The sequence below is a fragment of the Amblyomma mixtum genome, chromosome 2 (assembly GCF_055824585.1).
Source record: "Amblyomma mixtum isolate Tamu chromosome 2, ASM5582458v1, whole genome shotgun sequence".
NCBI lineage: Eukaryota > Metazoa > Arthropoda > Arachnida > Ixodida > Ixodidae > Amblyomma > Amblyomma mixtum.
Window position 1 is genome coordinate 74,908,847 of NC_143013.1, and position 25,473 is coordinate 74,934,319.

General features: G+C 50.1%; 2 protein-coding genes across 2 annotated transcripts in view; both read right to left on the minus strand.

Annotated features, from left to right (window-relative positions):
• Nucleotides 1-5,104: 5,104 nt before the first annotated feature.
• On the minus strand, nucleotides 5,105-7,769 carry LOC149359780 (solute carrier family 22 member 7-like). The gene has a single exon (XM_089567746.1). It carries the CDS (start codon nucleotides 7,670-7,672, stop codon nucleotides 5,105-5,107), a length of 2,568 nt encoding a protein of 855 aa, XP_089423872.1. The 5' UTR covers nucleotides 7,673-7,769.
• A 5,928-nt stretch (nucleotides 7,770-13,697) lies between these two features.
• The window catches only part of LOC149359781 (neprilysin-2-like), a gene marked incomplete at its 5' end in the record, with an annotated part of 123,335 nt that continues 111,559 nt past the window's right edge, over nucleotides 13,698-25,473 (minus strand). The window contains 5 exons of the mRNA XM_089571904.1: nucleotides 13,698-14,904; nucleotides 16,873-17,256; nucleotides 20,905-21,492; nucleotides 23,044-23,563; nucleotides 24,697-25,001. Coding sequence (XP_089428030.1) covers nucleotides 14,614-14,904; nucleotides 16,873-17,256; nucleotides 20,905-21,492; nucleotides 23,044-23,563; nucleotides 24,697-25,001 — 2,088 coding nt within the window. The remainder of the gene's footprint in view (nucleotides 14,905-16,872; nucleotides 17,257-20,904; nucleotides 21,493-23,043; nucleotides 23,564-24,696; nucleotides 25,002-25,473) is intronic.

Consider the following 25,473-nt stretch of genomic DNA (forward strand, 5'->3'; position numbering starts at 1 on the left):
ATGGCGATTAGAATTTCCCACTATAGTAAATGTGTATTTCGTAGTGATAGCGCAATACTAGTGACCTGCTAGGTCTGGGCTGGCGCTAAATTTGCCTAGTACTTTTACCGCTAATGACCGCATCCTGGCGTGACCTGGAAATTGTGAACACTGCATTACATCTACTTGACCCATCTCTACAGCAGGCCCTAAGCTTCTGCTATATTCGGTTTATTTTTTTTTTACGGTGAGAGCCGTTGTACAGAGTAAATTTCGAGAATTCGCATGGATGAAGCCCGTCCAGTGTTGCTGATCGAAGCGGCCAGGAGAGAGATGAGGTAACGAATAGAGAGGCTGCAATGGGAGAGAGAAGGGAAGTAGGGGGATAAAACGGAGGGATGCTGTTGCCGACCGAGTAATTGAAAGAAGGGATAAATGCAGTGATTCCGCCCTCTATGAAGGCCATCGGTCACATGAGGGAGTTTAACCGGTTCCCCTCGTTGCAACAGCCCGGAAGTGCTCGATGAGCGGGAGCTCAGCCAAGATTGCCTCTGCATGGCGGCCTGAGAAACAAAATAAAGGAGCCCGGACCAGCACAGCTTTGAAGCAAATACAAATTAAATGAAAAGGACGCTCGTTACACTCGTACTCATGAGGCTGGCTGTCGACAGGACCCAGTTGGGCTTGATGTTGAGCGAGGAACGCCAGACGATGAAGACCTCGCAAACCTCGCTGCATCGAGGGCGGTGCCAGGGACAACACGCAGAGGGCGAACCTTCCATTTCCTGAACAGCCGTTGGTGTTAAGGGGGACCCTGGTCTTGAAAAGAAAATTTTATTAATCTAGATATAGTTATGAAATTTTCTGGCCACATGTATTTTTGTGCGCTGATTCTAGATAAGTCATTTAATTTCGTGTAAAACAATTCCTTGAGCACTTGTGCAATTTTTATGCAAGTATTTTGCGGAAAGTTTTGAAGAAAATTTGCTGCAGGCAACTTGCTGAAATGCATGCCATTGGGTTCTCTTGACACCAAGGAATGCAATAAGGGTAAAATTATCATCCTGGCTGTCATAGAACTTGAGTTATAGGGTACTGAAGCTGCCAATTCAGAAACAGGAACACACACTTTTCTTCTCATTTCTGAAGCAACAACTTAAAAACCCGATAACTCAGGTTCTATGATAGCCAGAATGATAATTTTACCCTTATTGCATTCCTTGGTGTCAAGAAAACCCAATGGCATGCATTTCAGCGAGTTTCCTGCAGCAAATTTTCTGCAAAACTTTCCGCAAAATACTTGCATAAAATCTAGAAGAGTGCGGTGAGGGGCTAGTTGGTACGACATTATGAGAACAAAAGCAATTTGGCGAGAAAAGATAAGCAAAAGAAGGTTGAGTGTGGCATTAACCACAGGAATAAGTTCGTACAGTGTACATGCAATGTAATTTATCAGATTCCCCTGAGTTGTGGTAGGTTCTACATAGGGCAAACTGGCCGCTGCGTCAACATTAGATTATTAGAGCACGCAAATTCCTTAGAAGATTCAAGGGGGCAGCATCTGCCTAAGCATTGTCACACTTGCAAGCATGATGACAGAGATTGTAATCCGCTTTTCGATAGGACTAAGATTATCGGACGCTCGAGGGATAAAAAAGAACCAGAAATTATCGAGGCCTTGGAAATCGTGAGGTTAGGGCCTGATAAGTGTATTAGCGATGGTTCAGTACACCTGTACCGCAAGGAGTTCGAGTTCCTTGATTCCACGAGATGAGTGTCGCTTCTGTTTTTTGTTTTTGTGGTTGGTGCGCATGCGCTTTGCTGCTGAAGGAAAGAGGAGTTGGTGGAATAAATCAGTTGTTAGTCTGCGTTTGTCCTGTGTGGTTCTCTTTCTCTTGTCCCGTCCTTTTGCGCAGTTACTTTTGTTCTCATAACTTGCATAAAAATTGTACAAGTGCTCAAGGAATTGTTTTACACGAAATTAAATGACTTATCTAGAATCAGCGCAAAAAAATACATGTGGCCTGAAAATTTCATAACTGTGACTTCATTAATAAATATATTTTTTTCAAGACCAGGGTCCCCCCCTTAAAAGAGCAGCTCTGAAACAAGAGCGTAGGTGGCGCTAACACGAGCAGCCACCGCCACCCAGCCGCTGGCTCAAGCTGATTGTTTAACTGGGTCGTTGCGTAGCTTAGCACATTTTTTCATACAAGCTCTGTGCCATCGGCTTCCTTTTCTTTGTTTGTTTGCTTGCTTGCTTATTCCAGCATGTCTATTCACCACCACCGTCTCAGCTGAAAGGAATACTGAAGCGAAATAGGGACTTTCGGTGAAATCATCAAAAATTGCATTCACAGGGCGCGATTGTCTGAAATTCAAGCCGTTATGTATTTTAACAAAACTTCTAACGTATTTTTGTGCAGAATGGTGTTACCTACGACGCTAGGTTCTGCATCTTCTGCCCTGGTGGTGGTGGTGGTGCGACACTTTTTATTAACAGCCTTTATGTTAGGCGTTCAATAGGTCCTGGGCCAAGGTGACGAGGGCGCGTTGCTGGTTCAGGTCCCGGGAGGCAAGAGTAGCTTGATTCCAAATAGGATATTAACAACACTAGCTTGTGTCCTGATCCATTTTGTTGTCTTGTGTCTTAAAGTTAAAAAAAATTATTTTTTTTTTAATTAAAATTGGTTTTAGGGGAAAGGAAAAGGCACAGTAATTGTTTCACATAACGGGAGGGAGGAAGGTGGAAGTGAAAGAAGAAAGTGCCATTTTCATGTGGAGAAGAAGTAGAGTAGGACATCATCATCTTTAACATGCATGGATATGGCAAAGCACATGGACATCGCACAGCACAGGTCGTGGCCTTCTGGGTTTCGCCCCTATCGAAATGCGGCCGGTTTCGAAGTCGGGAACACTGGCTCACTAGCTGAGCGCCCTAACCATTGAGCTGCTGCAGCAGTGTGAATACAATTTATACTCCGCTATCCTTTACGAAAAGTTTTCTGATGGACTGAAGTCGAAGATTTGCTTTACTTCTATTCACGATTACTTTGTAAGTACCTTGTATACAACAGAAAAATATTATTGGAGGTGACACTTAAGCTCCTCCTGAACCTCTTCACTAACAGCGTCCACATTTGGGGACAATAATTTAGAAGTGCCTTACGCATTCAAGTATCCCAACATTGCAAGGACAGGTCATGGTTCATCTGCTGTCAGAGAGGTGCTGCCTGCTCTCCTCTGAAGCACTGCTTAAAAACATCGAAATGGCGAGTTCCTGCTCACGGGGGATGGAATGACGGAGAGGTGTTCTTTTTCATTTGTTTATTGCTGTGTATTTAGTTTATTTAACTCCGTTGTTATGGCGCTCTGCTGCTGACCCGAAAGATGCGGGTTCAATCCCGGGTGCGGCGGTCACATACCGTTAAAGAACCCCAGGTGGTCGAAATTTCTAAAGCCCTTCACTACAGCGTCCCTCATAGCCTGAGTCGCTTTGGGACGTTAAAACCCCTTAAACCAATTCTTATATTAATTGTGCCATATATAAAAAAACTGCGTCTGTGTTCATGACCTATGTCTACATTTAAGAACGCAGTTTTTCCACTAACTTTAATGGGTTAGTGCCCGTATATACGGAATGTTCATCCTCGACTTCTCATTCATAGATCCCTGGGAGTCGTCATACCACTCCTGGCGCAGGGGTACAGCGGTTAAAGGGACAGTGAGGAGAGCTCTATCAATTTCTTTTTGTCAGCAAAATCCAGTTAAATTACTGATTGTTTGCGAGCGGTTGTCGGAAGAGCAACCTGTTTCACCAGCCCCGTCGGTGGCAGCACCCACCATCGAAGTGGCGCATTGCTAAAGTTAAGGACAACGCAGCAAGCAATGGAAAGAAAAATGATAAATCCTAGTCAAAATAAAGAGGAAGACATGGTCTTGGGCAGGGCATGTAATCCGAAGGCAGATAATCGATGGTCCTTAAGGGTAACGGATTGGATTCCAAGGGAATGGAAGTGTAGCAGGGGGAGGCAGAAAGTTAGGTGGACAGATGAGTACCAGCCCCCCCTCCCAATGTGATGCTGGCGCTGTGGCTATCAAGATAAATATGTTAATATTTCAACGATTAAAATCCCATTTTATTTCCCCGTTCTCAATTTGAAAGAGCAAATGCAAGCAGCCACCCAACACAGTAAACATTTCAAGCTTTCAACACGCATTTTATGCTTGGGTGCTGCACGCTTGTGCCCTCACTGCAACGACCTGTGCCTTCATGACGCATCGCCTAGGCAGAGAATTAGCGGCCAGACATTACAGCTTCAATCAGAGTGAGGCATGCATATACTCCGTAGACCTTGAACAGTACATAACACAAATCACATAGGTATCGAAAGGAGAGCCTTCTTAGCTGGTGAATACTAAGTTCCGTCCACGCTCAATCTCACTCTTTGGCAATCGTCCTGATAAAGGCATACGCACACACGTGTCAAAAAAGCACATGGAATCTCCTCACTCCAACGTTCAGTCAAAGCGAAGCGGTCTCATATTCCACATGGGCCATAACTCGTAAAAAAGTCATGGGACAAAAGTTCCCGCGGTATGCGGTGTTTGTACACGCGAATTCTCAGTACCAAATCGTTCAAGCAGCATGCGCATTTGCTCGCTGACTTTCTAGTCGCCGTAAATGGCTATTAAAACAATAAAGCTGTGGGTGAGGGAACAAACGCGGGTTAATGACATCTTAGTCGAAATCAAGAGGAAGAAATGGGCTTGGGCAGGGCATGTAATGCGAAGGCAAGATAACCGCTGGTCCTTAGGGGTAATGGAGTGGATTCCAAGAGAAAGCAAACAGCACCTGGGACGGCAGAAAGTTAGGTGGGCGGATGAGATTAAGAAGTTTGCGGGGATACAGTGGCGGCAACTGACAAAGGACAGGGTTAATTGGAGAGACATGGGAGAGGCCTTTGCCCTGTAGTGGGTGTAGTCAGGCTGATGATGATGATGATGAAAGCTGATTGTCAAGTAGTTTAGAGAGTCTGAAAATGGTAGCGGAAGTGAAAATAGCGGAGAGACCGTAATAAAAGTTAACCGGTCCTGGGAAGCAGCGACTTGAGTCCACTCATCGCTATTCGAGCGGCACAGGTTTATCGCGCATGCGTCGCCCGTGTGACGCGGTGTTGGTGATCGTGTCAGCAAGAGCAGGCATTGTTTCCGGCGGCGAGATCTCGAACGGCTCGTCGCACAACTGGTCTGGCAGCGTCGAGCACTCCTTGGCGTCTGGCAGGTGTAGCGCGAAGACGGCTGCGGTGACACACAGCAAGGCCACCACGCTCAGCGATGCCGAGGAGACCGGAAGCAGACCTAGGTAGACGGCCAGAGGTGTGGCGATGCTGGCCGCAGTTGAGAAGCACGTGCACAGCGCCAGTCCCGAGCAGCGCACTACTGTAGGGTAAACCTCGGCAGTGTACAGCGTACCGATGGCCTGCGAAGCGTCGACGCTCACAATCGCTGTCAGGAGGAAGGCCGCGGTGAGAACCACGTCGTCTTCGCTAAGCGTCGTGGCCATCAGGCAGGCGGCCGCCCCGAAGAAAAGTGCCCCGGCCTGCGAGGTCCTGCGACCCAGGCGCGCAGCGGACACTATTGCGACCAACTCGGTTGGGAAGGACAGCAGCGCAGACAGCACCAGCAAGGTCGCCGGGTAGAAGTCCAGGTAGTGGATCTTCAGAGACGCCGCTTGCCAGGCGAACGCCGTCACTGTCCAGTAGTAGTACAGGATGACGCTGTTCCGCCAGTCGCCCCGTACGCGCAGCCCCTCGCAGCAGTCGACATCGGGAGCACTATCCGAGCAGCCCCGCTCTAGGTTGCGCCGCGCGCGTGCCCACTGCTGGCGTACTTCGATCAGGTTCTCGCCGTTTAGAGTGGCGGCGTGCAGGATGACTGCTTCAGCCTCTTCTATGTGATTTCGGGCTAGAAGCCAGCGTGGAGACTCTACCAGATGCGCAAAGAAGACCAGCATCACGAAGCAGGGCAGCATGCTGATCAGCTGGAGGACGTACCAGCTGAACTGCAACCACATCAGGGCGGCAGCGATGATAGCGCCGAAAACCTTGCCCATCATTACTGTCATCGAGTACAGCGTGCGTCGTTCAGGCGCCAGCACTTCCACCACGAGCACGAAGCTGGTGTTGAAAAGGGTGCTAGTGGCAGCTCCCAGAAGGAATCGCATGGTGAGGAAGCTGTTCAGGATGGCAGGGAACAGGATGACCACGCCGGCAGCCTGGAGCGCTACAGCAGAGAACTGCATTACTGGCTTGCGGCCCAGCCGGTCCGCCAGAGGCCCGGAGACAAGCAGTGCGCAGATGGCCCCCATCCCGAAGGAAGAGCAGCTCAGCGGCATGTACCACGCCCTTTCGCACACCAGGTCGAACTCCTGGACGAGGGACAGGCCATAGGTGGAGGGCTCGTACTCCCAGCTCGTGCAAGGCACCGTGGTGGCATCCGATGAGTTCAACTCCGCGTACATGCGGCATTGGCTGTAGCGGCCGTCCGCGGTGAGTGGTATCATCTGGCGCTTCCACTGCTCGAGCGATATGTTGCGCATGCTCTTCGGCCTGGCGCACCAGTGGTCGACTTCGTGCTGGGCGATCTGCAGGGGCAGCGTGTGGAAGGGCAGCAGAAACGCGGCCAGCAGGCCGAAGTGAAACGTGACCGTCTGGAAGGGACCATGCCTGCCCGCCAGCAGCGAAGCATCTTCGCGTCGCGAATAGCTGGCCGTTCCTCCAGTAGTAGGCGGCGGCTGACCAGGGTCGTGCTGCAAGGTCATCATAGAAGTGCGTGACACGGAGCGCCTGTTATGTGCTGATGACGGATAGCTGTCCTGGAGATCGCGCTGCTCATCTCGCCGAGGTTGCTGGGGTGACGACAGGCTCTCGGGGGGCCTTGTCTGCTCATCGGATACCATGCTTGATGGCGCTGTGATCGCGTGTGCCACACTGACCTGCCGCTGTGGCAGCCGAGTCTGGCTGGGGCTGCTTCCGGTGGCGCGTAGGCGGTTCAGCAGAGGGTACAAAAACCGCTTACCCCTCTCTCTCCACTCGCCGGAAATTGCCCGCAAGGCCGTCAGCACCCGCATGGAAGTTCTTCCCGTCACCGCCGTCGGGTAGGACCCACCCGCCTGCGGGGGTAGGTCAGCAAATTGGAGGTTCGTCCGCTGCAGATATTCACGCGGAGGCAGTGTCGGTTGAGGCGGCGGTTGAGGCGGCGACGTCGCATATGAGCTGGGAATTGGATATACGGCAGCCTGCGACGCTAAGGACGGAATGTCAACTTGTGTTTGCGGAGCGGTAGAGAAGATTGTTGTGGAGTAGCTCGATCCCGGTGGCGAATTTGGCGCTCGAGCTTCACTAGACGGCGACAGTGCGCTTGGCAGTGGCAGTGGTGGAGGAAGCGGAGACTGCATGGACAGCGGTACGGTAGCGCCAAAGGCTACTGGTGCCTGCGGCGAAACCGTAGGCAGCACGGGCGTCTGTATCGGCATCGATGCAGCTGGTTGTGTCCCTGTGAGGAGCCTCTCGGTAACGCTGCGCTGCACCGGTGGTGGCGGGGTCGGAATCTCGGATGGCGGGGTCCGGAAATCCTCAAATTTGGGCTCCCGCTTAGGGCCGGTGCGCCGCAGCTTCGAACTCCTGGGCATCGTTGGGTGAGGACACCTGACGCCGACTGCAGTGCGCGTTCTCTTCGAGGAGGTTGTCTTCGCCTGAAGTGGACAGCTGAAGACCGAGGCTGCTCGTTCGGAGAACGTTCTTCTTCTGGCGCACGAGAGCGGCGCGCGATCTCGAGGCGCTCCTCGCTCGTCGTCTTCCTTGCCTTCAGGTGTCGCCATCATACCGTGACTGCTGTATCTTCACCAAAATTTATGAGGACGAGAAAAACCGTTTTTGCGTGCTGTACGAAAGATGGTTGGCGCCCATGTGAATTATGGACTCTATGCAGCCAAACTGCGTTGCATCCGCCACTTTCTGGAATTTTATCTCCAACTTTTACATGGTTGGTCATTAAATCACACTGAACGGTTGTGGTTAGCTAGAGTTTGTTATTTCTCTAGCGTAAAAAAAGATTTCGCTTTATATTAGGTCAAAAAGTCGTTTATTACAGGCTTTGATTATATCGGCGAACTATGAGGGGATCGCGCGAAGCAGACAGATCAGACAAAACTGACGAAATACTGTCACGTATTGCGAATGTCTTCGGAACCCCTTTTAAACCGCTACTAAATGCACCACCCTTACCAGCAACGTATCCTGGTGTAACTGTCGCTGTGACAAGTAGGTCAGAAGTTAAACTTCTGAGCACTTCTAAACATCCATTGCTGGTGTTGCAGCTAAGCATTAGGCTAACTCTACCGTGAAGCAGAAGCTGCAGGAGCAAAAAAAGCGACAACGAGGAACGCAGAAAATTAAGACCAATAAAGTTCGCGTTAAACATTTTGCGCGAAAGGCCTTTGCCCTCCAGTGCACGTAGTCAGGCTGATGATGATGAATGGAAGAAGAAAAACGCGCCAGATAGCAGATCGCAGAGTTCTGGTTCGCGATTTACTTCCTCACCATCTTCCCGTGCAATTAACTCTGCCTCTGCCTAGCTTTCCCTCGCCCTAACCGATAAACCTACTGAAGAGTCCTGTTAAAGTCGCCCCACAAGCATAAACGGCGAACCAAGCTTGCTACACGCAAGGAAAACTGCTACGCTCGGGGACAGCTTTCTGTGGTTATGCAGTGGAAGCTAGGAGGGCGAGACTTAAGGCTTTCACAAGAGCGCTCGTATTACTCGCTTACGAGGTAGAGTCATAGGCGTTTAAGCTGTAGGCGCGCACTCGTAGCTTCCACTGCATAGCCACAGGAAGCTGGATGGACCTTTTCACGACTCTCGGGAAAACCATTTTCCTGGGATGTAGGCACAACGTGGGGGAGCTTAATCCTCAACTCTTTCCTCTACTACGAGCGCTTGAGGCTGAGAATGAGAACTCATGATTCCAGTCCGGTTTGAATCTCATATGCGAACAGCGGAAAATGGACTCTTGCTCCTAATTTACAGTCCGTCGGTCCTCCCTGGTGAGGGGAGATGACGGTGGCCAAGTCTGCATGGGAGTGTGTTAAAGGACTACAGACACCAAATTTTAGTTCTGTGTTTATTGCTTTGAAATGATGCGTTCAACCGAACGCATGGCTGTGACCAACCGAACGATGGCTGTGACGTATAGCCAACCTTTAAGTCACGTGATTTAAAAAAATACCTGCAATATAATCACTAATACGTAGTTTCAATTCACTGCAACACTTGAACCAGCATGCTTCAAGAGCTGGAATGACAACAAACGACGTGTAAATATTTATACTGTCGTTTTTTTCTCGTGCTTCACGGGATTTAAAGGTTAAGCTATATGCCACAGCCATCGTTCGGTTGATGAAACCTAATCTGAAAGAGTATCAAAATTTGCTGTATAGGATTCAACGTCCCACGGCGACTAAGGCTCCGTAGTGGGGGGTTCCGGATAATTTCGACCACCTGGGGTTCTTTAACGTGCACTGACATCGCACAGCACGCGGGTCTCTAGAATTTCGCCTCCATGAAAAATTCGACCGCCGTGGCCGGGATTGAACCCATGTTCTTCGGGTCAGCAGCAGAGCGCCATAACGAATGAGCCGCCGCGGCGGCTGAGACTTCAGATGGGATGGAATTCGAGGAATTGGCAGAGTGGCGGCGTTGGACATTCGTTTCTTTTCTTTTTTAAATCGTTTTTTGAGGAAAGGAAATGACGCAGTATCTGTCTCACATATCTCGTCGGACATCTGAACGGCACAGTATAGAGAAGGAATAAAGGAGGGACTGAGAGAAGACAGGAAGTAAGAGGTGCCGTAGCGGAGGTCTCCGGAATAATTTCAGCCACCTGGGGATCTTTAACGTGCACTGACATCGCGCAGCACACGGGCGCCTTTTGCGTTTCGCCTCCATCGAAACGTTGCCGCCTCGGTCGGGTGGACCCTCCCCCACAGACCGATCGCGGCAGCAGCTCGCATCACGCTGTGCGGCATCGGAGTGAGCTGTGTTTTCGAAACAGTCGTCGAAAGAAACTACGGCACAGCCTATTCGAACGTTGTGCCAGTCATTAGAAAAGGTCACAATTAGCAAGATACAAAAAGATATCCTGCGTGGCTGGAGCTACCGAAACGAACGTATTTTTGTCGGGTCCTACGTAATCTTAATAACGACAGCACGCGTTTTTTTACTGCTTTACATGGCATAGCCAAAAGGCTAAGACCAGGGCGTAGGCAAGCCCGAAGGCAATACATTCCATCGCCATGACGTTTAGGCCGTTAGGCTCCTACTGCTGGTTCGTGTCTGGCCAGCTTGCGGACAGGAAACGCAGCGCGAGCATGGAACTATTACTGTCCATGAGGCTGGCGGCCAGGTACGGCTCACCGGCTCTGAGAGCTCTCACATTCGACCGGAGGCACGGAGGTACTTCTTTCGATAGACCCACGAAAATTTCGCCGTTATAAAACTCTTGATGAGGGCTTTCGGATGGTATGCGCCGAATTAAGAGGATTTCGCATAACGTAATGGGTGTAGTGATTGTTTCATGACGTTACGGTTTGCAAACTGAGCACGGATGTGCGGGGTACTAGCCATACAGACTGCATCCTGCTGTAAAGGAGCGTATGAAGACGGACCCTGATGGCATCTGCCGCCGCGTCGTTCGCAGCTGGAAGCTTAGGTCATCCATCTATCCCACCCAAGTTCCTAGCTCCACCCACCCGTCCGTCTATTGCACTCGCGCATGACTTTCAAAGGCTTTATTATTATTTTTTTTGCAAAATAAATTGTCATGATAAGAGTAATATCGAGCCGTTCTGACACAAGTGTGCTGATCAAATGGAAGTTTTGATACGGTGGTACACATCAGTGGACCGTTCCCACAGCGTAACTTTATCGTACGGCTGATCCGTCACACTATATCCGTACATCGTAGATGCTTGCTGATTTTCTTTTTCGTAAGGACGAGGCATATCTCAGAAAGTGGAGCAGTTCATGAGCACAGAATGGTCACTTCGGCCAGCCATGGCCAATAGTCTCTGGTTTCTTGCGCACTACACCATGCGCACTAAAGCTTTGTGGGAATACTGCCCATTCCTTTCTGCGCATATCAACGTTCGCTGGTCAGCCGTGCACGAGACGACGCTGCCAGCGCTGCGCCCTTGGAGGCAGAGCTCGTAAACAATTTCCCTCACTGCATCTTCCTTGCACAACTTTATGGGTGTTGTCACAGTGTAGGTATAAAGCTATTTCGTTATTATGCTGCACATTTCCTACTGACGTCTCATTGCTTTGAGATTGCTTTTGAATGAGGTGAAAACTTTTAATTTGGTCAGCGATACTGATTGAAAGGTATTATCTCGACTGAGCATTTCACTTCTACTGCTCGTGACTGGTGGGGCCCATCGTCATTTTCTTCTCATATCGTCATGTCCGCTGCGAGAAGTCGCTCCCTCGTTTTTGCCGGAACACTAGCGACTGAACGAGCGAGTTAGTCTTCAGTGAAACAGCGGTAGAACTTCAAGAGTGACGTCAATCAAACAACGGGACATGTCTAAACCGGAGTCTCCCGATACCGCAACGGTCTTATTATTTTCAGGTTCCATTTTGCTCTGCATAAGGCTGACTCAAGACATCTCTTTGTCGCGGTTTCTGAGGGGTGGGCTAAATCACGTGCCCATATTTGAGCCTTCAACCACTGTGTGGAAGTCTAATCACGGCTGTAGAGCAATAAAACTGCTCAAGGAAAACGGCGACTAAGCGAAATGATGATGATGATAGCCTTTGAGAAGATGGCACATACCCACACTGGGGGATCGGCCAAGAATCGGGAGGCAGAGGTTGCTATTCACCTGTACATACTGAAGGCAAAAGAAAAAGAGCAACACCATGGAAGTGTACTACCAGGAAAGCAGGGAGTGAAAAGAGTTAAGAGTTTGGATGGAAGAGAAAGAAAAAAAAGGAGGAAGCGATTAATTCAAAATGTAATAAAGCATAGAAAAGAAAATACTGCAACCTTTAGCAAGGTAGTAGATGAGATTCTAGCAAGAAATTTTGAACAGCGTCACAGACAGACCTGTGGCTGAACCCAAGCGGGGTGGCGCCAAATGATAGCAAGAGTGGGCTGCTGAAACTAAGGCCAAGATGCTGTAAGGGGGCCTCCAGCCGTCTTCTTCTCAAAGAGATGAAACGGCGACAATGGAGTAAAAAATAATCGATAGATTCCGGCTCACGGCAAAATGCACAGAGCGGAGATAGCGCCAAACCAGACCTGTGCAGATAGAAATTTAGAGGTGGGATACTGCAGCGCAGCCTTGTCAGAGATACTTCTAGCTGTCGAGATCGACAAACTTTCCTGCTCCAGGAATATCGCAGATGTTGATATTCCGCCGATGTTATAAGAGCTGTGTCGTGCGCGTTTAATAACGCTCGTCGCCGAAACCTAGATGCTGTCATACACGCTGTAGAAGGGATTATGGGCAACACGGGGCCGCCTAGGGAAGCCTTTGCGAGGTTATCCTCGATCTCATTGACTGTCACGCTGCATTGACCGGGTACCCGTATTAAACGAAGAAGACTCAAATGCGAGGGAAGCAGCGATAGAAAAGTGCTTAAATTGGAACAGTCAGCATGCGATGCGAGGGACGAACACAGATTAAGAATCGGTAATGACTGCTACTGCACTAACAGAAAGACCTAGCTTGCGCAGAGCAAGTATTACTGCCAGAAACTCTGCTTGAAAAATAGGGGTGAAATCTGGAAGGCGCAGCGAAAAGGACCAGTCTAAACTCGGACAGAAATTGCCCACACAGCAGCGTACTACATGTCTCTCGCTGCGTCCTCGTTTTCGTCGCGCAGTTTTATTACTCTGCAAGTCAACCAGTCCGCCCGCTGGAATGCCCTGAAATACCTCGAGCACGCACTCCAGATGCTACGTAATATGCTCCCGTCACTTCTAAACAAACAAGTTTTCATAGCCACAATACTGTTTTTTTTTAAAATATATCATAGCCACTATACTTGCACTTTCTACCTTTTTCTGCATTGCTGCGCACATTGTATACTTAATTAAACTCTCCATATTGTAATTGTCTTTGCTTACCTCTTCATTTTGTACCAGATCCTCCCATATCTCGTGCATTGTATTTGTATCCTAGTTTTGTGGACAATGCCAAGTTTTAAGGGCCGTGAACCCCGTCAAGCCCGGTTAGAGGTTTTTTGTTCACGCTCCTCAGTATCTGTAATGTTGATGTTGTAATAAAATGATGATGATGATCATTCGTTTCCCATGCACAGCTTTCCTTCGTATTTTCTTGGCGTCAGGTGGTGAAGGGCTGTGTTGCGGTTTGACTTTTGTGAACTGCTTCTGGGAAGTTCATTGACTGTGCCGGTAAGCTAAAGGCATCGTTCTACCTACGAGGCATCTTTCACGCCGGTCAGTCCGTAAAGTCCGTTATTTTCGGAAATGCTTCTGAAGAACTCGAGAAGCAGCAGCTACAGACGCACCAATGAGTGGCGCTGTGTAAGTCGAGCCCGATTATGACGAACCTGACGGGCGCGCTGGTTGCGTTCGTTGTATACGGGGTTCGTATTAAGTGGACTTCCCATGTTACAGGAAAACATATTAAGCCAGAGACAAGTGACGTTTATTTGTTAAAGCAGCTCCTAATGTGCGTCTGGTGCTTAAGAGTAGACGCACAACAAACAAACAAACAAACAAACAAACAAACAAACAACCTCATGAGCTGAACTGCGCTTCGCTGATGCTTCCACTCGGAACGTCACCTCATACATCGTTCCCGGATCCACATTTAGGTTGATTTAATTTCATCACGATATTATCAAACTCTTAGAAGACATTGCACAAACTTGACATTGTATTTTTACGCGTAAAACACTAACATTGTTCATAAATAAAGCAAACAACTACGTCGCACACTGTAGCCGACGAAGCCCAACATCGGTTGCTCACAACACACTGAGTTCGAAGTGCTGTCTTGCGTTCTTGAGAACCGTGAGAGTAAAATGCACCGCTTAAAGTGAACAGTTTTGCTTCGCTGAAAACGTAGGGACGTTTTAAGGAACCAAACAACGCACGCCGTCGTAATCACACAGCAAGAAGTCTGAAATGTTCGCACCATTCCATTCAAGCTCGCTGTATTCGCTTCATAACACTATGAAACACTTGTACTGTGCATGTTCACAAAAGCTGTGCACCAGACTAAGCACCTGGATCTTGATGCAACTTCAGGGCTACACTCGGAGTTAATAAGGAGTGAGGGTGAATGATTTACCCGAATTTCCGTTTCAAACTGGTTTTATAATTAAACGCAACGCTAAGAACTATACCGCAATGGATAGATCGCCTGCTTTTGGGGGCGAGTAAGTCATGTATGTATCGTTAAAAAAGAAATGCCTTTTGTACAGCTACAAACTACGCAAATTTAAGTTAACTTTCGCCAATATACAGTTTTTTAAACAGACAAAGCGCTTGTGTTCAAGCGCCACATAAGTGCTCAATGCACTGTGTGATACTCGTCGTCTTCAGGTGCCGAAAAAACTGCACGCCCCATCGGCGTTCATGGGGGAGTCGGGCGAGCAGCCGAAGGCGTCCGCGAACGGCCGGAAGTGACGCAACGGGAGATTGCAGCGATCTCTGGAGGAGGAGGCTTCTTTCCCGCATACGGCGTGGCAGTGACTGATGAAGAAAATCTGGTCATCTGTGAATGTCTCCAGGTAGCGCAGCCTGTAGTCAGTCACCTTCCGGGGGTCGTGAGCCACGGCGTCTTTGTAGGCTGCGAACGCGATCTCCAGGGCCACCAACGACGGGAATACCTGCGACGACCCTGTTTCGCTCAAGCCCTGATTCGGAAGTATATTACACTTAAGGCGGGATACACCTTAAAAGAGCACTAGTGTTTTGTCCAGGGAAAGAAACTTTAGTAACGAAAGAATAAACTGAATCTAGGCAGCATATAGTCGTGAACGTAAGCTCACGTATTGTACCATCAGGCCCTCAGTATACGAGGCCGTATTGCGTATGTTCCTAGTTCATTCAATTTTTCAATTGCCCCTTGATCATTCAAAGATGACGTATATTGACGTCACAGCTGGTTGCTAGCAAGGAGGGTAAATTGTCGACGGTGGTATCGATATTCTCGAAATTAAAGGCTTTCCAGCAATTATTTTTAGAAGGGGTATGCAATTCTCTCATACTGACTCCTTTTCTAAAGATTTCAGCTACCCCTGCGAAGCAAAAGCGAACCTGGAGTGAGTAACACACTCCCTTCAGGAGTACAAGTACTCACCTGCTCAAACATATTTCTGGTGGCTGAAGAATCCATAGATATGGATTCTTCCAAATATTTGGAAGTTCTGTTCTGATCTGCAGCTCTTGAGTATACGGTCTGAACGGTCTCCATGACCGAGTGATTCCGGATGCAGTGCGACTATTGCGGTAAGTCTGAGATCGCTGTCAAATGCAGTAGGAGAATTCCAGTGATCTAATTGGGCAGTAATTGCCGAACGAGGAGGCGATCAAAAGAAGAGCCTTACGCCGCAGAGAATGTAAATTCAGAAACAGTCAAGCAAACTATTGAACAGTTTGCAGGTTCTCTGGTCGCGATTGTTTAAGCTTCGTTTCGCCTGCTGGCACGACAGCATTAGATCTCGCGATCAAAAAAATGAGCTAGTGCATAGTGCCCTTCGGACTTTCGTCTTTTCGAGTTATGCACCCGTAGTGTACCAGTGCATTGAATAGAATATGTCGCCATTCTCACTGACATATCGGTGACCGAATGACACAACAGCTCCTGAGGGCAGGAACACAAACTGGACGGGACACTCAAGCTTCGCTTTAAGGGTATGACGCGACAGAGTAATGGGTTAATGCCCACGTATGCGGAATCGGTCATTATCGACTTCACACTCATCGATCCCTGGGAGTCATCATACCACTCCTGGCGGAGTGGTGGAGCGGTTAAGCAAGCGCCACTGCCCTGGGACGGCAGGTGCTGCCACCGGTGGGGCTTGTACGACCCAGACACAGGTGGCCCACCTGGTTGCCTCTGCGGGGTTTTTTCGCTCACAACACCAACGACGCCGGCGACGCCGGATTTTCTGCAGAACGGGAGCCTTGTAACGCTATCGCGTTAAAAGATGCAAACAAACCAAACTGGAGGTTTGTGTCCGTCTTCTTCTGTTGCGTCGTGGATTTAATATCGGTTTCGTAAAAACCGGACACAAATTAACGTTACATAGAATAGAGTTGGACAACTACAAGCTACACCGGGCGTCAAATTTGCAGGGCGTGAGCAAGTTGCAACAAACGTGAATTTGGCCCCAGCCTTTGAGCATAACCCAAAATCAAACTGCGAATCCAGCGCTTTAGAGCGGCAACATGGCAGACTCCTTGTAATTCTCAATCAGCGCGCGAAGCCTACATGGGAATCTACTTTTGTAGCGAAAGCTACACTAGGCTAGTCAGCTGCCAATTTCAGGTGGTTGTCGCAGGCCAGTACTGAGCATGCGCCGTAACCATGGCAACCATGGCAGCCATGGCAACGTGTTGGCATGGTTGTTAGGCGTCGAGCATGTTATGCTCGGCGCCTAACGTATTTTTTCCTATGCGTATCTTAGCCTAGCTGAGCTAAGCCATAGCATTTTTTTCAGCGACGCGCGTGCACTTTTAATTTTCAAACGAACATAGAACACGATGTTGTTATGTCCGTGTCCACCTTGCCGTACACACGCCCTCTCTCGTGGTCGCCAGAACAGTGTAAACCACTGCAGCGAATCACCCACCTGCACCATCCCGTACGCGGAGTGGTTGCCTTCCACGTTTCCGAGCTCACACTGCGCCCGGTCATTGTAGCCGGTCTGGTACCACCAGCGCTTGTTGGCTCCCGTGCTGTCCATGCCGGTGCCGTGGGGGTCGAAGCTTCTGGCCAGCGGCTCTGCCACGACGGTGCCCAGTCCCGCATAGTTGACGGCGAACGTCCCGTTCGGGTAGTAGAGCGGCGGGGCGACCGACCCCAGCGCCACGTCGGCGCGGTTGGCGATGTAGGCGTAGCTGACGTGGCGGTCGCTGGGGAACATTCGCCTGCCGTAGACGTCGGCGAACTGGGACCGCTGGGCACGGAGGGCACGGTAGGAACGCGACGCGCTCAGCAGGTTGCTCACGAATCCCTGCGACGTAACGGTAAGCCCGCCATCACTGTTGAGCTCCTTCAAACGCGTACAAAGAGGCCATCAGTCTGCGAACCTTTAAAAAATATAAAATCGACGACAAGAGGACTTTACGAAGGCTTCTGCTAGGAAGGATCCTTCGAAAGTGCGCCAGGGGCTGGACGCCACCTAAAAACATGTTTTTTATGAGACAGCATAAGGAGGGCCTCGAAGGCGAAAACTGCACGGAGGCGTAGGCGTCTGTGTGAAGCCTCCACCTGACAGGTGCTGTTTAGGAGGGTTTGCCTCTCTCCCCCTGTCGCCTGCCAAGCACCCCTCTCCCCACCTGCCCTTCTCCCCCTCCCCTTCTTCACTTCTACAGGAGAGGAGAGAGATGCCGCACAAAGAACCTCAGGAAAAATGAGAATGACCAAGAAGGAATTGACTCGTACAACAGCAAGCCTGCAGGCACAATGTACAGCCTCCCAAATAACTATCAGCGAAAAATGACGATTTCGGGTGCTATTCTTACTCGTATTCCAAGGGAAGAGCAACGTGGGTTTCACAAGGCACGCGAGTTGCTGAGTTTGAAACAGCCACCTGCCATTGGAGCGGTGCATCACCTCACCGCTGCGCCACAGCATCGATAATGGTAAATGAGGGATGCCGCGATCTTTGAATGCGACGTATTTTGAATATTTATGTAGTTGTAGTTCGAATAGAATCACAATTGGTATAGATTGAGGACTGAAGGGCAATTAGAATTGGATTACAATAAAACTGGAATAGATTTGAGAGTGAAAGAAGCATGCTATCGCATTTCCTCAGCACCAATCCAATCGATCGCTCCTAAGTTTTTTCGTGACACAGACGGACGGATGCCGGCTTTTCTCACGAAAGGGACCTCTAATCCTATTCCTATAAAAGTGACCTGCGACTGAAGCCGGAATACGGCACGCTTGGTCTTTACGAATGGGCAATACGAGAAGCAAACAAAAATTGGAAGAGCCACTTAAGCTCTGCTTTAAGGGTATGACGCGACCGCGTTAATGAGTTAATTAACTCATTAACTTTACATTTATAGATCTCAAGCAGTCCTCGTATCATACTGACGTAGCAATGTCGCGTTTGAACGATGCACCACTGCCACGGCAGGTGGCTGTTTCAAACACAGCCACCAGAGGGCCTTATGAGAGCCCGGTGGTTATTCCCGAGCAGCCTCTCGTGACCAGTAGTTAACTCAACTGGTGCACGGTGGGAAGTTTGCTCGCAATCCGGCGGGCAGGCTGTGATAATGTCACAATACTACGTGACACAGGTGGGCCATCTGCGTTGCTTCTCTGAGAATTTTAACGCGCCAGCCTTAAAGAGCCCGTGTCCACGAAAAGGTGGCGGCGCCATCTTAGGCGTCGTTGACCATGAGTGAAAAATGCACGAAAAAATTCCCTTTGAAGCGACCTAGGTGACGAGGGCGCCCGCTAGGTGACGTGACCTTGTGGCGTCATCACAACCTGCCCACCGGATTGTAAGCAAACTGCGCATCGTGGGAGGTGGCAGTTAAATTAATTATTGATCACGAGAGATTGCCCTCGAAAGGCAACCTGGGTTTCACAAGACCATTAGGTGGCAGCATCTGCCATCGCAGGGCAGTGGCGCGTCGCTTAACCACTGCGCCACTATGGCAGGAGTGGTATGGAGGTTCCCATATATCTATGAATGTGAAGTAGAGAATGGCCAATTCTGCATATACGGGTCTTAACCCACTGACTCTATCGCGTCGCATCCGTAAGGTGGAGCCTAAGTGTGGATCCCCTCCAATTTTTTCGCTCACGCCGTCGCTGACGACGACGACGACGACGAAGCCGCGTATTCCGCTGAACAGGAGCATAGACGTTATCGAGTTAAATATCGACTCCGATAAGAACAAAATCTCGACATCACCAAGCAGATATTTCGATTCTTGTATTTTGAGTGCTGAACACCAATGAAAAGCAGTACAAAAGTGCCAATTACAGGAAAATGGCTTTGTTTTGTGGTTTCATGTTTTCTGCAGTGCATGGCTTTCGGTCTACGGGCCTTATCACTTGTCACATAGCATGAACAGCTGTTTTAAACATGCTCTTTCTGCAGCTTGTGTTACGTTGAAACCTACTCCAACAGCTGTCCGCCGACTTAATATAAATATTTAGTAGCGCTTTGTGATATGCGAGCAGTCGTACTGTGAGATACGTTATCACTCCATGAGACGCTCTCACGCGTCTCATAGACCGCTATAGGGGCTTCAAATTGCAGCCGATTATTTTACAACAGTGGTGACCAGGATAACAAAGTAGGAGCTTCCATGATTTTGTTTGATTGCCACTTCACAGCCGACCACTATGCACAGCAGTTTCTTTTTTCTGAATACCATTTTTTTTCGTCCTTATTCGTTATTACGAACAACTCGCCATATGGACACTGTTGCTTGAGAAGAAAAGTGCACGTCATAACGAGGCACGACTGGAACTGGAATTCTGGTTCTGACATTTCCTTACGCTCTGTTATACGGAGAAGTAAGGTGCTGCGAAGACGAGTAAGCCTTTGAACTGCTCTCGAAATAGATAGCGAGCCTCATGTGTTTAGCAGACGAACAGTGAGGTAGGTTTAACGTCTCTTCTGTGACAAGTACCTTTCTTCCGCATTTGTTAAGCTAATCTTTTGCGCATACTTCTGACCTTATTATCCTCTGTTTTTCGTGGTGACAAGGTTAGCCAACACCGCTCTTCTACACCCTGAACAAACGTCACCGTCAGTTACTCAATCTATATTTATCTTGGCGTTCGCCTGCACGTAAGTACACTCTGCATTGCAAGCGCGATCCGTTGAATCTGCGTTGCTTGAGTGTGTTTTGCGCACAAAACAAAATAAAAAAATTACCGACGATTACGTTACTTCCTAATGCGAAATTTGAGCGCAGCAAATAAGCTGTTTCACCTTTTCGATAGATTGAGGCAAAGAAATCGAGAAACACATGTATGCGCTATCACAGAATTTTTTTTTTATTTTTCGCAGGAAGAGGGGGGAGGGGGGCGGCGTGTACACCCAGCGGCAAACGATGGGGGCAGAAGCGCGCGCAGCAAGCGGACAACACGATAAAGGGAGGAGGGAAGAGATGGCAGCGACTGACTGATGCCGCTGACGCCGATAGTGAGTCAACCCCAGCTGCGGAGTTGGTTTCAGGGACAACGCCGCCGATGCCGACACTAACAATATGATACCCTCGCTTCCGCAGCGCTAAGAACCAGGTCTAGCCGTGGGAAGGTGGTCACGTATTCGTCGACGTGCCGGGGCCTACGTGAAATAACCGGCGCGTCGGCAACTGAAGAGCACCCTATCCGCCACACAAGAACAGGGGGGGGGGGGGGGGGGACCCTTTCCTCCTCTTTCTGCATGGCGGCGACGGTGTTCTATGCAGTCACGTTATCTTGACTCTCTAGCGGCGTCAGCGGCATCCAGCGGTATCAGTCGGTCGCTGCTAGCGCTGGGGGGATGAAAGGGGGGCGGAGCTGGTTACGAGGCCGACGACGACGCGAAACCCAGGAACGGACGCCAAAGAGCTGCGCTCTAAAAAAATACGCTAAAGGCTTTAAGCTGGAACTTCGAAAACGTTGCTTTGTGAGTGAAGCTTACGGCCTGCGTCTTGTCTGCCCCAGCGTAGCCATTGGCGAACGCTTGGCGCCGCGCATCATCGAAGAACTCGCTGGGCGGCAGCAGGGCCATCGAGAGGCTTTCCAGCTTGCGTTGCGCCGCCTTCCGGGCCCCGTCGTGGATCCAAGAAGACTCCAGAAATTTCCTGGTAGCCGCCGACCTCAGCGTGCGCTCGAAGTAGCTCAGGTGATGCCTGGCGTCTCCGGTACCGAACGCATTGGTCAAGTGCCCGGCCACGCTGAGCAAGCCGAACAGGGATTCGGCGTATTCGAAGCAGCCGTACTTGCGGGCTTTGCCGCGGTTTTCGTCGAATGCGAGATCAGGTTTGTTCGCGACGGCCCACAAGTGAGTCTGGACGAATACCCAGGCTAGGCCCACGACCAGCAGGTGCTTGCTGTAGGCTTTCAGCAGATTGTCCAAGCGGGCCAGCACGGCAGGGCCGTCGACGACGATCCAATGCTCGCCGCTCCATACGAACTGCCCCGAGAACTGCTTGTTGAACAGCGACAACCACGTACCGGGATCAGCTGAGGAAGTCGCGTTGCCGAGGTCGCGAATCTTGAACCAGACCTGCTCGAAGAAAAGAAGTCGAATGGGCCAGCGTCAAAAGACCGAACGCCCGTGCGCAAGATACCCAGACTGGAGGTAAGAATATAAAAAAATGACAACACTGATGTTCTTCCTCGGTTACACAGGAGCACCACCTCGCTTCCCGGAGCAGTGCCGAAGATACACTGCAAGTTTCCTTCGCGCTGCTACGTGATGGTAGCCTGTCCTGTGTCACTCGGGAATTACCTTTCTCATTTTAGGGGGTTCTCTTTGCATTTCGTAGCCGTACGAACATTCATGATGGACCTATAGCGCTTAAACGGCATCCACATGTTCTGCTGCATCAGGCACGTGACATTTTCTGAAATAACTTTTAGGCATTAGTAGCAATTCTGCTGAGGTCATATCGACTACATATAAGCCGATAGCCTGGGCACATAGCTATTTGCTTGAAGCTCGCACTGCAATGTGCGTGCATGTAGTGCCACGGTACCTGCACACAGGGGTGCTCAAGCGAACCTCCTAGTGTCGTACCAAGGATAGAAGTATCGTAAGGCCGCGCTACAGCAAACACTGGGCCGTTACGGCACGAAGGAAAATAATTTTCTTGAACGCTCTTGAAAGGCGCATCCTATAGCGCACGGCCCCGGTCCTCATTTCCCTGTGACCTCGACGAAGCGGCGCGCGCGGACGGACGGTTCGAGATGGTCAGCGCCGCATCGAGAAGACTGGAACTGGGAGACATAGCTTGATGGCATGCTGCGGCACCAACTCAATTTCTGAGCGCCGCCGTCCGCTTCGAGAGATTTCAGGCCTGCTTATTTAAGAGCATGTTGCGTTAAGTTTTGCGGTTCTAGATCAGGCTTCGAGCAGCGAAGTAAGCGGGCCTGGGTTTCCGGCAAGCTTATCGTGAAGAGCGAGCGTTAAGCTGAAGTAACTTATTGTGTCAGCTTCGGCAGCTGAGCATTAAGTGTTTATTTGAGCTTTGGTTATAAAGTGCATGCCACCCGTACTCCTCCCAATCAACGAGCACCTCGACGTAGCGAGGTGGAAGAAAATAACCTGATCTTTACGCAAAGGATACTCGAAAGGAAAATAAAGAAAAGGATATGGATGTTGAAGTAAAGCCCGGCTACCTTCACAAAATTTATAATCTTCACTTTACGAGGTGAACTATTCCTATCGACCGCCAAGCACAAATGGACCGTTAACTGTTGGGCACCTTGGTAATGTGTAGGGATCATGCTCGACGTTTCTCTGTCGTACTCATGCTATCCAGCTAGAGATTCGAGTAAAACTGCAAAAGGAGATCGCCATTTCTTTTCGGTATTGCTATGCAAGGACCTCATTGCTTCAAATGCTTTGCCTAAAACGCCAATCCATCAAAGAAGTCCAAAGGAGCGCACTAGGTAGTTAGATAGTTCGATGCTATAAGTAAACCTGCATTTCTATCATAGTCATCAGCATAATAATCAGCATCCATCTTGGTATCATTAGATAATTGCTTCAACTTTATTACTGGCGCAGTAGTAAGCCCCAGAACCAATATTTAACCCAGACGTAGACTCTTACCTGCTCTAATTCGTCAGCCACAATGTCTAGCTTGGCTGCCAGAACGGCCTCCTCCAGTTCCCGCAGCGCCATCGCCGAAACGTTCGACTTGGTCACCGATAGCACCTGGTAATAATCCTGCACGTAGCTCTCGTACTGTGCCTGGTCCACGGACTTACGGACTCCCTCTTGCCAGACATAGCTCAGCTTGCCGCGGCTGAGGACGAGTGCTACCGCAGCCTCTCCGGTGACGCTAGCGGCGTTCCGCGGCAGCTCCAGCACGCGGACGTCAAAGAGCAAGTTGAGGTTCCAGTTGATGGCCAGGTCTAGCATCAGGTCCAGGGGGTCCACGCCATCGACGTCCGGCTGCGGTTCCTCGGGCCAAAGCATACCACGCCGCCTGCGGAATTCTCGGAACTCGGCGAGGCTGCGATCGGTCTCACTCCGCTCCGGGTCGACGCAGCTTTCGAACAGCAGCTCAGCACTGACCCGGGACCCTGCCGTGTTTCCGTCCAAACCACTGGAGCCGCTGTCGATGGCCCTGCAGTGGTGTGTAGTTCTGAACGAACAGGGTCCTCCGACATTTTGCCAACCTTAGGGCCGAGCCAGAGACAGCCACGGCTTCCAGTAAGCTCGTGAGAGCGTCCGCATCATGGCCCAGACCGACATCAATCACCTACCCGCACAGTTAAAGGGCATCCACTCCGTGCCTGTGGAATAAATTCCCATCGCCTTACAGGTGGTACGCAGGAGCTTTCTTTCGTGACATACTACGACGCTGCTGACTAGGGAGACGCCGGTGCTTTATCCTCAGGGAAATGAAACTGAAGTTGCCGCTGTTACCAAAGCAGTGAAAATCGAAGTGCGGTTAGAAGACGCAAAAACCATCTGCTGACTGCAAGCAACAGACAAGTAACATGTTCTAATGTTTCGGTGCTATCGCGGGTGCAACGAAGCTGACGTCACTTACCCCAAAATTTCCAAACTCTACTGTCATACACTCGTACCTGCAAAAAATGCGGGCTTCTGCCGTCGCTTGCAGCTGTTCACACAATGCGCTCCCTGGTACAGGTAATATTCGTCGCCTGCCGCCTTGATTCCTGTTGCCAAAACGCCTGCTTAACGACGGCGGGCTGCGCGTTCTTCGATCAGACCCGAGTCGTGTTTCTTGGCACCAGGGGCGACGCTGCACATGAGTCCAGCGGTGGCGGCAACGACTGCATCCTTATAAGAACCAAAACAGCGCGCTCTTTCCACAACCGCCGCACTGCTGAGGCCGCACCATTAAGTTCTCTATCCGTATTTTACTACTTCCCAGCAATTACGAGACCCTGAACCTGAGAGGTGCCTTGCAGCTGTCTCCTCCAACACGGCACCCCTTTATGTGGCGAGAGCGCCCTCCGCTGGGGCGAGGGAGACTAAATACAAAATCGCTTGCGTGCTGTGCGATTTCAGTGCACGTAAAGAACCCCAGGGGGTCGAAATTAATCGGGAGGCCTAGACAGTGGCGTCTTTCATAGCGCATAGACAGCTTTGGAAGGTTAAACTGGAGATGCAGCATCGACAAGGCTACCAGCAGACAAACAACTACCCTACGCAAAAAGACGTTTTTTCCCTTGTGAGAAAGGAAGTGTAGGCAGTGTATTCTTTCACCGTGGTGTAGGGGCGGCGTACCTGAGGTACATTCTTTCGACGAGCGACTGCGGCGGCTTCTCCTGCCCAGGCTTGCCGCAGACGAACTCGTAGAAGTCGTGGCACGGATCGGCCAGCCTGTTGAGCGTGCTGAGGAGCTCGGCAGCGTGCGCCATGCAGTCCTCGGTCTGGCAGACGTTAATGCGCTGCACGTGGTCCTTGATGAACAGCAGGTAGGCGAAGAGGAGTGCCGACGCCACCACCAGGACGGCTATGGACAGGCACCTGCCCCTGCGACAGAGCTGGTCGCGGGTGAGGGCCGAGACGCGCCGGCTGGTCTCTTCCTGCTGCGAGGGGAATGACACAGCGGTGGCTAGACATCCGTACGAAGAGCTCCTTACGCGGCGCTATACACCGACAAGGTGGCGCCATTGCGCTTCTTTTTTAAACCATACTGCCCATCAGATCATTGGAGCGCAGTTAAAACCTCTCAGCGCCTATAGAAAAACGCGAAGACATTATTTTCCACCTCCGTTAAGAGTTTCTTATGAAGAACTGTTTCCCCTCGTTGCGTAGCCATTCCTGTCATCGGCTACTACGCGGCATGTCTGCATCCGCCACGATGTCTCAGTGGTCAAGGCAACCACAATAGCACGAGATCGAATCAGCACAGGGCAGCGTTAGCCCAAGATGACTACCGTAAGTTCTCCACACTAGGCTCGGGTAGTTGTGGCCTGAGCTTGGGAAACTGGAACAAAATAATTAATCTGATATTGTTATCTCGTATTGGTAGCCATATATGAAAACTCTTAACCACGA